The sequence below is a fragment of the Muntiacus reevesi genome, chromosome 18 (genome assembly GCF_963930625.1).
Source record: "Muntiacus reevesi chromosome 18, mMunRee1.1, whole genome shotgun sequence".
NCBI classification, from domain to species: Eukaryota; Metazoa; Chordata; class Mammalia; order Artiodactyla; family Cervidae; genus Muntiacus; species Muntiacus reevesi.
The window spans coordinates 5,809,165-5,824,871 of record NC_089266.1 but is presented as its reverse complement, the minus strand read 5'-3'; the positions used below and the strand labels follow the sequence as shown (position 1 = coordinate 5,824,871).

The following is a 15,707-nucleotide window of genomic DNA, read 5'->3' as shown; positions in this document are numbered from 1 at the left end:
TGGTCCAAGTCCACGTGACGGAGACTGGGCGTCAGAGGGCAGCAGGCCTAGGGAATAACTGTAATTACCCGCAGGCAGCAGTTGGCATGTCTGTCTAGTAAAACCTGCAATTTCATTGTTTCAGGAGCACCAGTGTGCCAGGAAAACACATCTCCAATCGCCCTTTTTCTGCTCCACGCTGTCAGCTCCCCAGGGTCTTGTGGCTGGTTGCATTTTTTTTTTCCTTCTTACATACTCCAGAGGGGCCATTCTTTCAGGGTCCCACGCCCACAAAATGCGGCGTTTCAGCAGCAGGTGCATGAAAGCCTGGAGACTTCATCCTGTAAGGCAGGCAGACGGAGGGTCCCACACCAGGGTCCCCCGGGTGCAGGGCTGTATGAGGGGGTACCTCGGCCCTGAGACATCACACTGCCAGGTGCCTGGAAGGGGCTCCACGAATTGCTTGTTCAAGAAACTCTACATGGAGATCACAGCACCTGCCTCTGAGTGTTTTCTGAAGATTAAGTGAAATAACACATGTTCGAGTGTTTGGCTGAGGGTGGGTGAGAGCCCACTGCCCACCATGGATCCTACAGACACCTCCACGGGATGTCCATACAGTGAATGCTTCTCAGCACCAGAACAGAACAAACTGTGGCACGTGATGCTGTGTGGATATGTCTTTTTCTAAAAGGGAATTTATGGCATTCATTTTTTTTTCCTAATTGGAGTTTGGTTGATTTATTATGTTGTGCTTCAGGTACATAGCAAAGTGGTTCAGTTTTATACGTATATACTTGGACACATGTATGTTTAGATTCCTTCCCATTATAGGTTATTACAAGATATTGAATGTAGTTCTCTGTGCTATAGAGTAAGTCCTTTTTAAAACCTATTATACAAACAGTGATGTGTGTCTGCTAATCCCATACTCCTAACTTACCCCTCCTCGCCTTTCCCCTTGGGAACCGTGACCGTGTCTCCATATTGCTGAATCTGTTTCTGTTTTCTAAGTTCGCTCATACCATTTTTTATATTCCACATATCAGTGATATCATATGATATTTGTCTTTCTCTGACTTACTTCATTTGTATGACAATCTCTAGATCATCCATGTTGCTGCAAATGGCATTATTTAATTCTCTTTTTATGGCCGAGTAATATTCCATTCAACTCCATACATATATATAATGTATATATATATATATATACACACACACACATACACACACATACACCACATCTTCTTTATGCATAGATTCATCTTTTTTTAAACTTTTTATTTTGTACTGGGGTATAGCCAGTTAATACTGTTGTGACAGTTTCAGGTGAACCATCAAATGACTCAGCCATGCACATACATGTATCCACTCTCCCCCAACTCCCCTCCCATCCAGGTTGCCACATAACATTGAACAGAGTTCCATGTGCTACACAGTCGGTTCTTGTTGGTTATGCATGGATTCATCTTCTTTTTTTTTTTCTTCTTCTCCTTCTTTTTTTTTCTTCTTCTTCTTCTTCTTCTTTTTTTTTTTTTTACAAAAGTTTATTCTTAAATGTACAATAGTTTCCAAGAAAACACTTCATTCTAGCTATAGGCAGCAACAGATATCATGGCAGGGAATCCAGGTGTTTAAACAGGAATGGAACTAAGGGTCATCATTGCCTCAGGCACAAGGAATAGCTTACTTTTTGCCAGATTTCTTAATTCTACCAGTGGCCAGGGGGCCTTTCCCCGCGGCCTTTGCTTTTAGCTCCTTGAGTTTCTCCTGCTCCTCCTTCTGCTTCTGCTTGAATGCCTCATCTTCCTCGTCCACCTCCTTGGCTTGCTTCTTGGGCTGCTTCAGGGGCTTCTCCTTGCCACCTTCGCGGCCCGACAAGGCGCCTGCCGTCCCTTCTCCAGACCCTGCCACTGGAGGCGGATGGATTCATCTTAAATGCAGTTTACTAAGTGAAAGAAACCAGACTCAAAGGTGACTCTGTGATGCTGTAAACGGCTGAGCTGTTCGGAAAGAAGATAGAGCAGTTGTGGCCAGGGGCTGGGAAAGGGAGGACAGGATGATGCAAAGGAGTCAAGGAGCTTCTCGAGGTGATGGAGCTGTCCTCCATCTCGGATGTGATGGCTCGATAGTGCATGCATTTGTTAAAACTTCCAGAGCCATCACTTTTTAAAAGGGTCAGTTTTACCATATGGAAATCATACCTTAATTAAAGGAAATGAAACAAAAAAACCTACAGACCCTGAAATGATGGGAAAACCCAAAGAGCCTCTCTGGCCTTTGGAGAGGTTGTGTGGTTGGCTGGGTCCTGGTTTGTCTCATTGCCTTCTGCTTGGACGCCATGGGAGGCACAGGCATTTCCTGCGGATGTGGAGGAGGCCAGGACTGTGCCTCAGCTGTAACACTCCCCTGGGGAAATGTAGCCAAAGCGGAAAATTCACACCTGGATGCCTGAGTGTTGGCTAATGGGGACCCAATGGTTCATGTCCAGGAAATAATTAATGACATGAGGCTCATTGGGTTAAGAAAGCCAGAGCCCGCGAGGGAGGTGGGGGGAGCATGGTGGATGACATGGTTAATGTGGAGTGCATGGTGGGGGTGCGGTCCCTGCCTGATGGATGCTTCAGTCAAGTGGCAAACTCATGGGCGTAAAATCGCCTCTTGCGATGGGTCAGTTTCAGTTCCGGCAGGCGACAAAGGTCCTGTTAGTGCCTCCATCATTAAGCAATATAGACACAGGTAATTTGCTTCACTCTTCGGAGGCGAAGTTAAATGACTCATCATTATCTTATTAATGCAATCACAGGCTGAAAATGCAGCCTGCTTGGCATTTTGCCTCGGCAGCACTTTCTGGAGAGGTCAGATGTTTACGGCCTCTCCGGCTCACTTCCTTGACAGTTTCTTTCTCTTCCCAAAAGCTCACACTTTGTTCCCCTGCCTCCCTGGGTCACAGGGCAGATACTTCCTTGGGATGACATTCTATAGCTGTGCATGTCAGGGCTTGGAGAAGGGGTGCGTTCAGTTGCAAGTAACAACATCCAGCTGAAAGTGACTTAAAACGGAAGGTCTTCTTTTTTCCTTACATAAGACACTGCAGGTGAGTGTTCTGGGGATACTTCAGCTTCATAGTCATGTCAGGGCTCTGGGAGGCCTCTTTGAGTTTTTCTCAGTCTTTCCGTTTCATCAAAATATGGCGACAGCAGCTCTAAACTTTTCCTGTTCATCTATCCACATGTAAAGGTCACAAGAAGGAGTAGCAAGTAAGGGCTTTTTTTTTGCCTCTTTCTGTCTTTCTGTTTCTCTGTGTCTCTTTGCCTCCTTCCACTCCCTTTAAAAGAGAAGGCAGAACCATTTTTCCCAGAGATCCCCAGATTTTCTCATTGACTGGCACAAGTCATGCGTTGATGTCTGAGCTGTAAGGAAGTTGGGAAGTGCTTTCCTGGGGATTTCAGCATCTACAGCAGGAGGCAGGTTTTGCAGGAGGAGGATGCAAGATGGACAGTTACCACCAAGAGCTTCAGCACATTGCCTCAGAACATCATCTAAGCAGTGGCTGGCAGGGGTCCATGTCTGCTCCCAGAGCCCATTCTCTGAGTCCTTAAGCCCAACTATGGGGTCTTCCTCTGGGTGATGTAGGGGTCTATGAAAAGCAAGAAAGAGCATACCTCCACCCTGTCCCTGACTTTGGAGCCCAAAAATCTACTGTAAGAGAATGTTGTTCGTATAGTGAAAAAAACAAAACAGACCTCAACACTCTTAGACACCAATGTTCCCAATAAGCCCAACCACACAGAAACTCCCAGAGTACTAATATCTTTTAAATTTCCAATGATCAGGGTGCCAGATGTCTGATACTAAGGGCGTTCTCTTTTCAGGAGGAAAATGCCCCAAGTTCAACCACTTTTAAAAAATGTATTTATTTTTAAATAAACTGGAGCGGCTACTCTCTAGTTGAGCTGCTCGGGCTTCTCTTGCTGTGGAGCAGACTCTAGGCACACGGGCTTCAGCGGTCGCGGCGTGCGGGCTCAGGAGCTGCGGGTCCCGGGCTCTAGAGCACAGACTCAGTAGCTGTGGCACACGGCCTTAGCTGCTTCGTGGCATGTGAGGTCTTCCTGGATCAGGACCGAACCCACGTCTCCCGCGTTGGCAGGCGGACGCTTCACCACTGTGGCCCACGGGAAGCCCACCACGACCTCTGAGTGCAAACTCTCTCTGCTGGGCCCGAAGCCCTGTGTCCTTCTTTGGTCTGGTTTCTGGCCTCTTGCAGCGAGCCAGTCTCCCCTCCCTGCCCTCCTCACTCCGTTGATTTAGAAGGCTAAAAACACACAAAACGAAACAAAACATGTGAAACCAGAGACATGACATTTTCACATTGTGTGACATCAGAAGCTCTGGGCGGGGGGCCCAAATGCCATTTCTCTCCTGCTCAGTCGCTAAGTCGTGTCTGACTCTTTGCAACCCCGTGGACTGCAGCACGCCAGGCTTCCCTGTCCCTCGCTGTTTCACAGAGCTTGCTCAAACTCATATCCGTTGAGCCGGTGATGCCATCCAAACATCTCATTCTCTGTCGCCCCCTTCTCCTTTTGCCTTCCATATTCCCCAGCATCAGGGTCCTTTCCAGTGAGTCGGTTCTTCACGTCAGATGGCCAAAGGATTGCAGCTTCAGCTTCAGCATCATCAGTCCTTCCAGTGAATACTCAGCATTGGTTTCCATAGGTTGTCAAGTCTCAAAAGATACAGGCGGGCGGGACAGTAGTCTGCATCCAGAGGGTGGCCCCTTCTGTGTTTTCTGATCTGGCCTCTCCGACAGACAAAATTGCTGAAAGAAACGCGATAGCCCCCCTGTGTGAGTGTGATAGCCGGCCTTGGACAGCAGGCCTGGCTTCTGCTACTCTTCTGGCTCCGCCCCCTCGTCAACCTGGCCTCTCACCTGCTGGGGTGCTGCCTCTGGCTTCTGGCACCCACCACGGCCATCAGGTTGGCCGTCAATCCTAGCACTGAGGGACCCCCAGCAGCCAGAGCAGCCCCCTTAGGAGCACAGACAGCCAAGCTGTTTAGCCAAGCAGCAGGCAAGTCCTTGGAGCCGAGCGCCTTGGGTCCCCTCCCTAAGAGCGCCCAGCCACTGTGCTTTTATGATTCTGTCTTCGCTTCTCTCTGCTCTTTTCCGATTGCTTTGGTTCCTATAAGCTATGCCTGATTTGGAAGGTAAAAAGCAAGAAACAAAACTTGCAAAACCAGAAACATTAATTTTTCACGCTATACAACATCAGAAGCTCCGGACCGGGGGGCCTGTAGGCGCTTCTCTCCCTTCTCTTAAGGAATGAAGCCCTGGGGCTTCCTTTAAGATTCAGAGGGCTTTTCCTTGCATGTTTCCGGCTTCTGACTCCCCCTCAGATGAAACAGCCAAGGGTCTTATGATTAGCCAAAGCGGGGAGGTGCCTCATTGGGAGGGTATGAAGCTCAGGGATGACTGATCCTTGAGGTATGAGCGTGACGGAGATTTCGGCAGGATTGAGGAAGGAAAGAAGAACAGATGGGACAAGATGGGAAGTCAGGAAAAGGAGGGATGAGGAACAGATTGTTTATGTCGTATTTAAGTTCTTCAGCTACCTCCAAAGAAAGCACTTCTCCCTACCCGGGCGACGGCAGAGAGACAAAGAGGGTTAAGTAACTTTCCAGACGTCCACAACTGGCAGGAGCCAGAGCCGGAGGATCTGAAGCCGCCGGCAGGTCCCTCCCGCGGCCTGGGATCCAGGCAGGCAGTGTGGCCCCGCAGTCTGGGCCAGGCGAGGAGGGCTGGGTCGCCACTGTGTCTCAGCCTCCCTCCCACGGCAGGCCTCCGTTTTCCCAACTGTGCAGAACTGGCCTCAGCTGGTTTCTGACTGCCAGTCTCAGGGGGAGGGGGCTCCTCTCTGCTCTGCAGGGGCCACGCGGGGACGTGGCTTCTCACTGGGAATGGAGGGGTTACTGGATTCTTCTGGTCATATCACGCAGGACTGTCAGCCTGGGGGACCAAGGCTGGCTGCACCCACCGGGTGGGCTGCAGGCATGCACAGGAAGGCATTGGCCAGCCGTCCAGGGAGTGGGGCCTGCACCCATCCCCTGGGTTCCAGCTTCTTGCTCTTTTTTCTTTGCACAGACTTCTCATGTCCTTCCTCTCCCCACACTGCTCACCCCAAGGAAACGGTGGGCTGCTCACGGCGGAGCATGGAGTGAGTGCCTCTGTCTCACACAGTCTGGCTGCGTTATGTCCAGAGAGGGTCGGACCTCTAAGAAGAGTGACCACGGCTCAGACTCAGTTCCTCCTTCATCTCCCATCTGGAAGAAAGAGAGAGAGGAGACATTAGAAGTCCTAGGGGAACTCTAGTCTTTCTTAGAAACATGAGTGTTCATGTGACAGAGGTGGTCACATGACTTGTCCCAGCCTCAGCTTTCTGTCCACCCCCTCGAATACACACACACACACACACACACACACACACACACACACACACACACACACACGCTGCCTATGAGTCATCCTTGCGAAGCCTCGCCTCTGCATGGAGGAGGCTGTCAGGCTGCCAGAAATTCCATCACTGAGTCATCTCGCACTGCAGGGACCCTGTCATGATGCTCTGGCTTCCATGCTAAAGGAGAAAGAATAATAACAATAACTCACATGTTGCGACTGCTGCTTCGAGGCTAGACACATGGATTTACATGGATAACCTCATGTAATTGTCAACTCCCTTACGAGGGTGGTTCTATTGTTATTTAGCCCTATTTTACAGATGAGAAAGGTGAGGAAGGGCCTGACATCACAGCTCCAGCAAGGAGGGAAGACGTGGCGTGAGCCCTGGTCTCCTGGTTCCTATTGTCTGGCTTTGTTCACAATGCCCATTTGCTTCTTTGAAAGCCAGAGTTGTCAACACTCAAAGCAGGTTCTCTACTTTCAGGCTGGAACATCACCCAGGGCAATGGAGCTTCTGTTGGCACTGGAACACACACAACAGAAAATAGAGTGCACCGAATGGATTCGATCTTGCCTGAGCCTCAGTCTTCCAGGTTTCGGGATGCACCTTTGGGGAAGATCAAAGCTGGCCCCGAGGCTCCCTCTGCCCTGACTGTCTTCACCTCCCCCTTGATGAGCCGTGCAGTGTCAGGGCTTGACTTGGCTCCACAGAGCCAATTTTAAAAAGGCATCTCACTCACAGCTCTTCAGATTTCAGAAATAAATGCTCTGCACCGCTGATCAGAACGCCCGGAGTCAACAGAGCTGGTGACAACTTAAGAAATGCACCCGATACTTAAGGCTTTCATCTTAATTATACATGTTCAAATCATAGACAGATTTTCTCCTTCTGGTCCTGAATATCAGAGCTGCCAAATCCAATTGAATCATCTTCTTTTAAATGCATTTTGCGGTATGCGTTTCGCCGTTTTCCCAATTTCCATTGTAAACGAGCACCAGAATTGTGCTGAAGGCCCTTTTCTTACAGGCTGCATTATTCAACCAGCAAATGAAGAAAGGAAAATGCTGATTGCAATGAATTAAAAAAACAGTCCTGGGCGTCCTCCCGGGTTTGGTTAGGACTGACCGTGGCCAGGTCCAGGGATGACCATCTTTGTTGCAGGGTTTCTGTCTCTTTACCCCAGGCAGAGACAGCTGGTTTGTGCCTTCTGGGGGGAAGCACCCACTCTGAATGGGCTTGGCGGAAGGACTGCCATGGACGTCAGCAGGCCTGTTGTCACAGCACCACCGCTGTCATCAACAGATGCCACGGGCTTTAATTTCTGCGGTACCCTGGCTCAGACGGACTGGGAGATACATCATTCCCCGGGAAGGATTTGTCTGTCACGAGCACTGCAGATAGCCAGTGTCCTTGTCCACCAGCTGATGCCTCTGGGTCTGCCTTCCCAGGAATCGGGGGAGGTGGGTGAGGGGCTCCCCGACTTAAGGTGACAGCAGCTGGCGGGAACCCAGTGCCTGGAATTCTACTGAGGTCTGCCTTCCATGTCTTTGCTTCTTGCCCTCTTCTTGCTCAGGCGGGCACTCCCTCTGTACTAGCACACAGCCTGGTTCTTTGTGCCTGCATCATACCTCCGCGTTCTCCTTCCTGACCAGTTTCATGCTTGTTGATTTCACTTCAAGCCCAAAGTCCTTCGGGGTAGAAGAGAAGAATGTGCCTCTAGCTCAGACTGAGCTCTGGAGCCGAGTCGTCTGCAGCTGGATCCCAAGCGTGGGCAAGTTATTTAACATCTCAGGGGGTCACGAGCATGGAGCCCTTGTAATAGCATGAGTGCCCTTGTAAAGGGGCTTCCCTCGCTGCTCAGCAGTAAAGAATCCACCTGTGATGCAGAAGATGAAGGAAACCTGGGTACGATCCCTGGGTTGAGAAGATCCCCTGGGGAAGGTCATGGCAACCCACTCCAGTATTCTTGCCTGGAGAATCCCATGGACAGAGAAGCCTGGTGGGCTTCAGTCCATGGGGTCTCAAAGAGTCGGACACAACTGACGCAGCTAAGCACGCACACTCTTGTACAAACAGACCCAAGATGGCTGTGTTGCCCTCTTTCCACCATGCATGGACACAGCGAGAAGTCAGCCACCTACAGCCTGGAAGACAGTCTTCATGGGAACCTGATCACCTTGACACCTGATCTCAGAATTCTGGACTCCTGTACCATGAGAAATAAATGTATGCTGTTTGTAAGCCACCTAGTCCGTCGCACTTTGTAATGGCAGCCTGAGTCAACTAAAACAGTCAGTGAACATTCCTCATATGCTATGCTGTATAATCCACAATATTTTTCTTTTTGGTTTGAGTCAAGGGTACCCACTTTACAGCTGAGAAAAGTGAGGCTCTGAGACATTCATGGACTTGGAAGTCACATGGTATGTAGCAGGAGCAGGAACCTGAAGAACCAGTTCTGACTAGTTCCATATTTAACCACTACAGGGCAGTATATAGAGTTACACAGTTTAACTCTAGCAAAAGTTAAACTGGTTCAAACCTACTAAGTTTGAGCTTCTTCTAAACGGCCTCCGCTCTGTCATCCTCTCTCCACCTCCTCAGCTAAGGAAATTCCAGCCAGGGCTCAGGGTTTTAAACACTGGCACGAGGATCTCTTTGCATTTGTATTTTTAAATTTTACAAGTAGTTTCGGATGTCCTGGGGTGGGAGGTCTGCTGCTCAGAAGGGGTAATTGAACCCAGGACTGCAGTTCTTTTGAGGGATCTGTGACTTCCATCTTTCACCCTGATGGAACCATCCAGAGCCTTGCACACGGCCGGGTCTCAATATGCCTGTCAAAGGATCCTAGTCACAGCTGCCCGGATGACTGAGGGAGCCCTCTGAAACGCCGTCAATCTTGCCCCAGAAGCAGCAGGCAAGGCCAGCTACATAATTTGTAGAGCCTAGTTCAAAATCAAAATGCAGGGCTTCCCAGCGGCTCAGTGGTTAAGAAACCATCTGCCAATGCAAGAGATTTGAGTTTGATCCCTGGTCTGGGAAGACCCCACATGCCAAGAAGCAGCTCAACCTGTGAGCTGTAACTATTGAACCTGTGCTCTAAAGCCCAGGAGCTGAAACTGAAGCCCACGGTCCCTGGCGCCCATGCTCAGCAACAGGGGAAGCCACTGAGATAAGAAGTCTGCGCACAACTAGAGAGCAGCCCACACAGCAACGAAGACCCAGCACAGCCAAAATGATAAGTGACTAAAATAAAAATAAAATAAAAATGCAGGGCTCCTTGCTCTAAGAGCAGAAGAAAAGCTTTTCCTTCCTATCAGAATATCTTTTGTTGCTTGAACTGTGGTGCTGGAGAAGACTCTTGAGAGCCCCTTGGACTGCAAGGAGATCCAATCAGTCCATCCTAAAGGAAATCAGTCCTGAATATTCATTGGAAGGACTGATGCTGAAGCTGAAACTCCAATACTTTGGCCACTTGATGTGAAGAACTGACTCATTGGGAAAGACCCTGATGCTGGGAAAGACTGAAGGCAGGAGGAGAAGGGGATGACAGAGGATGAGATGGTTGGATGGCATCACCGACTCAATGCATATGAATTTGAGCAAGCTCTGGGAGTTGGTGATGGACAGGGAGGCCTGGCGTGCTCCAGTCCATGGGTCACAAAGAGTCGGACATGATTGAGCGACTGAACTGACGTATAGTGTTGCACTCCCTTGGTGTGGAAATGCTTGCGGGGTGAGAGCTGACACAGGCTTGGGGCTGACCCCACAGTTTGGAGCATGGGGTGCACACACGGGGCCCTGGCCCCCGGCCACCCAGGCTCCCTCCAAGGATGGGAGGGGATGAGAGAGTGGACGACTGAGGATCACCCCCGGGGAAGTGGGGAGGCCAAGGAGGCCCCTCCCCTGAGCCCACTCCGTCGTCCCATCGAACGTCACTGACAAATGGCAAGCTCCAAGATAGAAGGGTTAAGGATTCTAAGGTGGGTGCCTCCTAGCATGGACTGCACGGGTCACACACCCATGAAGCTGGTCTTGACAGCGAGTCTTGGAGCTCGTGTGCTTCTGCAGGTGCAAACATGTTAAGCCTCCTCCCCGGTCACTCACTGGCAGTTGGCATTTTTCTGCCTGGGCAAGATTCCCTGGGTGACGCCCACTGGCTCACTGCCCAGGAGATTCAGTCTCTGGTCTGCTGGAGGTGCAGCTATCTCCAGGCAACACTCCCGCCCACCTCCCCCCACACAAGGTGTCCCTCCCCACTCCCTGGTTCGGCCCACATCTGGGCCTCCTTCAGCGGGAGCGTCAGCCGCCGAAGCAGCGGGACCGGCTGGTTCTACATCCCATTTGCGTTGTGTGGGGAGGGGGCGGGTGGAATGAGTGATGAAGGTGCTAATAGGACGGACTGCTAATTAATTGTGGCAAGCTGTACAGCTTTACTGGTTTAATGCTGAAAGGAAAAGGCATTTATGGCTTTCTTCCTTCCACCAGCCCTCCTATACAATTATTTCATCTGCTGCAGAAAATGCACAGATCACTGATAATTGTTAAATCTGATCATCATCGGCCTGCAAGCTCCAGGCAGCCTGCTCAGCACATTCCTGGCTCCCGATCTGCACCATCAAGTTTAGGAAGCAGACGGCAGGCAAAGGGGAGGGTGACAACCCCTATTCCTCAGGGGATGGGAGAAGACCAGACCCATTCCCATGATGTACCTCTTGTCCTGACTCCTGCTTCCCTGTGCAAAATACTGTTTAATCTCCCCAGTTCCTTTGTGTGTGTATTTGTTGTTTTTTTGTTCAGTTGCTAAGCTGTACCCGACTCTTTGTGACCTCAAGGACTGCAGCATGCCAGGCTCCTCTGTCCTCCACTATCTCCCTGAGTTTGCTCAAACTCAAGTCCATTGAGTTGGTGATGCCATCCAACCATCTCAAACTCTGTTGCTGTCTTCTCCTCCTGCCTTCAATCTTTCCCAGCATCAGGGTCTTTTCCAATGAAAAAGACCAGGTCTTCACATCAGCTGGCCAAAGGACTGGAGCTTCAGCATCAGTCCTTCCAATGAATATTTAGGGTTGATTTCCTTTAGGATGGACTGGTTTGATCTCCTTGCTGTCCTTAACAGAGGCCAGCGAAAGTTGTCACTGTGGGAGAGGGTGCCAGCCAGATGTGGCTATTGTGAAGCTGTGGCCCTGCAGGTGGAGAGCAGAGGAGAAACACGCCTGCTTTCTCTCTTCCTGTCTCCCATCTCCAGCCAGGGCTGCTCTTGGCTGCAGCCAGCAGGCACCTGTGGACAGCTCCTGGAGTCCGAGTTGGGCGGAGCAAGTGGAGAATTGATGTGGGGGTTGATGGAATTGGATCAGAGGTTATAGATGCTTTCTCAGTGAATGGTCAGGGCCTCAGAAATGGATGGGGTGACTCAGAGAAGACTCCAGACTATGAGAGTCTCTATTTGGTGCCTGGGCAAACAGATCCAGGGTGGATGGAGTTCAGGGTTGTCTTAACCAGCACCTGTCAAACTGTACTGTAAATATTAATACAAATCCCCTCCTCCCACCCAGGGATCTTGTTAAAACGCAGATTTTGACTCAGCAGGTTGGAAGTGGGGTGCATTTTTTTCTAAGAAGATCCCAGGTAAAGCCTCTACAGCTGGTCTTGGACGGCACATTGAGTAGCCAGCCTAGCCAGTGCAGGCCTTCCCCCGTGATCACGTGTCCCTCACAGGGGCTGGGTGGTCAGACCGTCCTGGTCATCCATTTCCACCTGTCCTGTCCTCCCTTGCCCTTTGTCCACCTGTTTATCAGTTTGGAACGCCTCTGAAAGTCCTCTGTCTCCCTCCACCTCATGAGAGGATAGATAAAAGCATTGCTTACCATCTGGCCAGAAATCAACGCCTGTAAGACAGCCTGACCTGGGGTAACTGACGAAGAGAAAACTTTAATTGGCTCCAATTAACACAAACAAATTGGTTCGACATCCTTGCAATTATCAGTTTTCCCTCCTCACCCTGATTCTGCGGTTCATTTCTCAACTTGTCAAAGAAATGCCCAGAAGAGAGTTTTAAAAGGTTGGTGGCCCCGCTAGTGTTGGTGGGCTCTGGGGGTCCATGGCTCCCAGTTCCTTTGCAGTGCAGGGTCTGGGGTAGGTAGGGAGTTGCCACTTCCTGGGCCTTTGCCTCGTGCTGGACTCCATGCTAGCAGGGACACAGTGACACGGTTACTGGTCCCATCCGCTCTCTGCGGAGGCACTAGCTGCCCATTTCTGAGGAGGAGGAAGTGGAAACTTGGCTGGGAGTTCTGGCAAAGCTAGACTTGGTTTTGCGACTGGTTCCAAAATCAATGGGTTTTGTTCACTCACACATATGGCTTCCAAGTAGGACCAAGAGTAGGGAGAGAGAGATGAGGCAGCGCCTTTGGGTGCTAGATTTAAGGGGGGGCTTCCCTGGTGGCTTAACTGGTGAAGAATCTGCCTGCAGTGTGGGAGACCTGGGTTTGATCCCTGGGTCGGGAAGATCCCCTGGAGAAGGGAAAGGCTACCCACTCCAGTATTCTGGCCTGGAGAATTCCATGGAGTGAAGTCCATGGGGTCACAAAGAGTCGGACACGACTGAGTGACTTTCACTTCACTTTAAGGGGGGGGAGGTCAAAACTCGGTCTGACCAAGACAGATTATATATCTATACCTATGTGTGTGTGCTAAGTCACTTCAGTCGTGTCCAACTCTGCGACCCTATGGACTGTAGCCTGCCAGGCTCCTCTGTTCATGGGATTCTCCAGGAAAGAACACGAGTGGGTTGTCATTTCCTTCTCCAGGGGATCTTCCCGACCCAGGGATTGAACCCATAGTTCTTATGTTTCCTGTCTTGGCGGATGGGTTCTTTACCACTAGCACCACTGGGAAGCCCTATATCTACATCTATGTCTATATCCACATCTATTGACCAGCCTGCAAGGAATGTGGAGGCTTAGATCTCCAAACAGAGATCATACCCTCCCCTCCTGCAGTGGAAGTGTGGATTCTTAACCACTGGACCGCCAGAGAAGTCCCAGGATGTGTAATATTTTAAACAATAAAAATTAATGCAAAATATTCATGATGAAAAAATCATCCACATTTCAAATAAGAACAGGATCTAGTAGGGCTGGGATGAGGGACAGGAGAGTGAGGCCTGGATTTAACGTTTGTGTGTTTTGTTCATTGTGGATTTTCAGATCAGGCCCATTCTACACAGGTGCGGAATCAGATTCTCCTTGTTTCACCACCTGTAAATGAAAACACAAAGGCTTTCATCCAAGGTGTGCAAAGAACATGGTCCCAAAGAGCAGGTCATAAAAAATGCTCCCTCTTTTTCCTTTCCTCTTCATGACTTTATCTTGCCCCATCTGGTTTTCTTTCCTGCCTCGAAGATGCTTAAAACTTAGTTACCACTCATGACTGTGAGATCACTCTTTTTTTTTTTTTTTTTTTTTGGTGGGATCTTAGTTCTCCCATCAGGAGTTGAATCCAGGTCCTTGGCAGTGAAAGTATTAAGTACTAACCACTAGCCCTCCAGGGAATTCCCAAGATCACTCATCTTTTAGCAAGGATGCTCCATGTATCTGATAATGAGGTCCTCAGCAATCTTATCTCTCAGGGAGACAGGCCTGGGAGATGGACTGAGCTTTTTGAGGGCCCCCTTAAATTTCGAGCTGGAGGCTTGCTTCACTCTAGCCCTGGGCCTTCTTCAAGCACTTAAGAAAATCTTTACTTCTCATCCTTCCACCTTCTTCCCTCCCTCCCCAGCTCGCTCACCCTGGTGGAACCTCAGGGAAGGGGAGCCCACTCCCCCTCTGTGCTCAGAGGCTAAGGCATCTGGGGAGGAGGGTGTGTGCAGTGTGGGAGGGGAGAGGACCGACGTAGATGCCAGTCCCTGTTCTTGAGATGATCCCTTGCTGCCCCTTTCCAGACGAGAAGCTGGGATGCTTAAATGTCAGTCATCTTTGAATGATGCAATTCTTAACAGCAGTAGAGGGCAGGGGTGCGTGGGGAGGGGGAGGCAGGAGGTGGTGGTGGGAGAAATCTAGAACGGCCCTCTTCTCTGGTTCAGGGGACAAGCAGTGCGCAGGGCACCCGGAGGTCTACCATGCTCCTGGCACCGGGTGAGGGAAAAGTGTAGGATGGCATGGGCTGTCTGGACCCCTCTGCCCTCCTGGGCATGGACCTGCCGTGTTGTAGGAGCGCCACCTGGCCTTGCTCTTTGCCATGTGCCGACCATTCCCCGGGCCTGGGCGCTGCCTTCGGGAATGATGTCCCTTGCCGCTGAGCATTATGGGACTGAGCATCACCTCCCCCGTTCCCGGCTACCCCCTGACGCTGAGCATTCTGGGACTGAGCATCACCTCCCCCGTTCCCGGCTAACCCCTGACGCTGAGCATTCTGGGACTGAGCATCACCCTCTCGCTCCCGGGTGTCCCCTGCCGCTGAGCGGAGAGGAAGAACCACAGGCTTCTCTCCTCTCAAGAGTGTGAAGATTAATTAGGTGAATCTGGAAGTGAGGAGTGCAGCGCTTTTCGCTCCAGGTTCCTCCTCCGGGGAGGAGACCTTCCAACGGAGTGGAGAGGATTCCTGGGCCATGGGTCCTGGGAGGAGCCTGTGCCTCCCTGCTCGCCTAGCCCTCTTCTGTCCCCCAGACCCAGGGTGTCCCCTCCCCTCTGCCCCCACCCTCTGCAAATCAATTTCAGCAGGGAAAGGACCAAGGCTATTACAGTTAACACCACTCCGCCTGGAGTCGCTGGGTCTTTGCTATTCATCATTCCTAATTAATTAAAAAGTAATTACTTATGGATCTGACTTTCATTATTTACACCCCCCGGGCTGTGAGGATATTACTTTCCTTGGTCCCTCTGGTATCCTGAGCTGCTCTGACGCCAGCAGCTGCAGTGCCAAGCCTGGCAAAGGCCAATGGCACTCAGGCATCCTAGTTAGGGGCTGGGGTTTTAGTCCCCATCGGAGGCCAGATGGGCCTCAGGGATCTGCAGCACCTTCTGAGAGCCCAGGAGGGGACTTGAGGAGCTGGAGTAGCTCTGGTCTGCTCGCCCCGGCAGGCTAACCTTCTCAAGATGGGCAGTGTGCATGCATGCTAAGTCGCCTCAGTCGTGTCCGACTCTTTGTGACCCCGTAGACTGTAGTCCACCAGGCTCCTCTGTCCATGGGATTCTCCAGGCAAGAATACTGGAGTGGGTTGCCATGCTCTGTTCCAAGGGACCTTTCTGACCTGGGGATTGAACCTGCGTCTCCTTT

At 50.7% G+C, this 15,707-nt stretch overlaps 1 protein-coding gene across 1 annotated transcript in view; it reads right to left on the bottom strand.

Moving 5' to 3' along the window:
* Positions 1 to 1,665: 1,665 nt before the first annotated feature.
* Positions 1,666 to 15,707, bottom strand: part of LOC136149505 (translation machinery-associated protein 7-like) — a 55,256-nt gene continuing 41,214 nt past the window's right edge. Inside the window, exon 2 of the mRNA XM_065909810.1 lies at positions 1,666 to 1,892. Coding sequence (XP_065765882.1) covers positions 1,666 to 1,892 — 227 coding nt within the window. The remainder of the gene's footprint in view (positions 1,893 to 15,707) is intronic.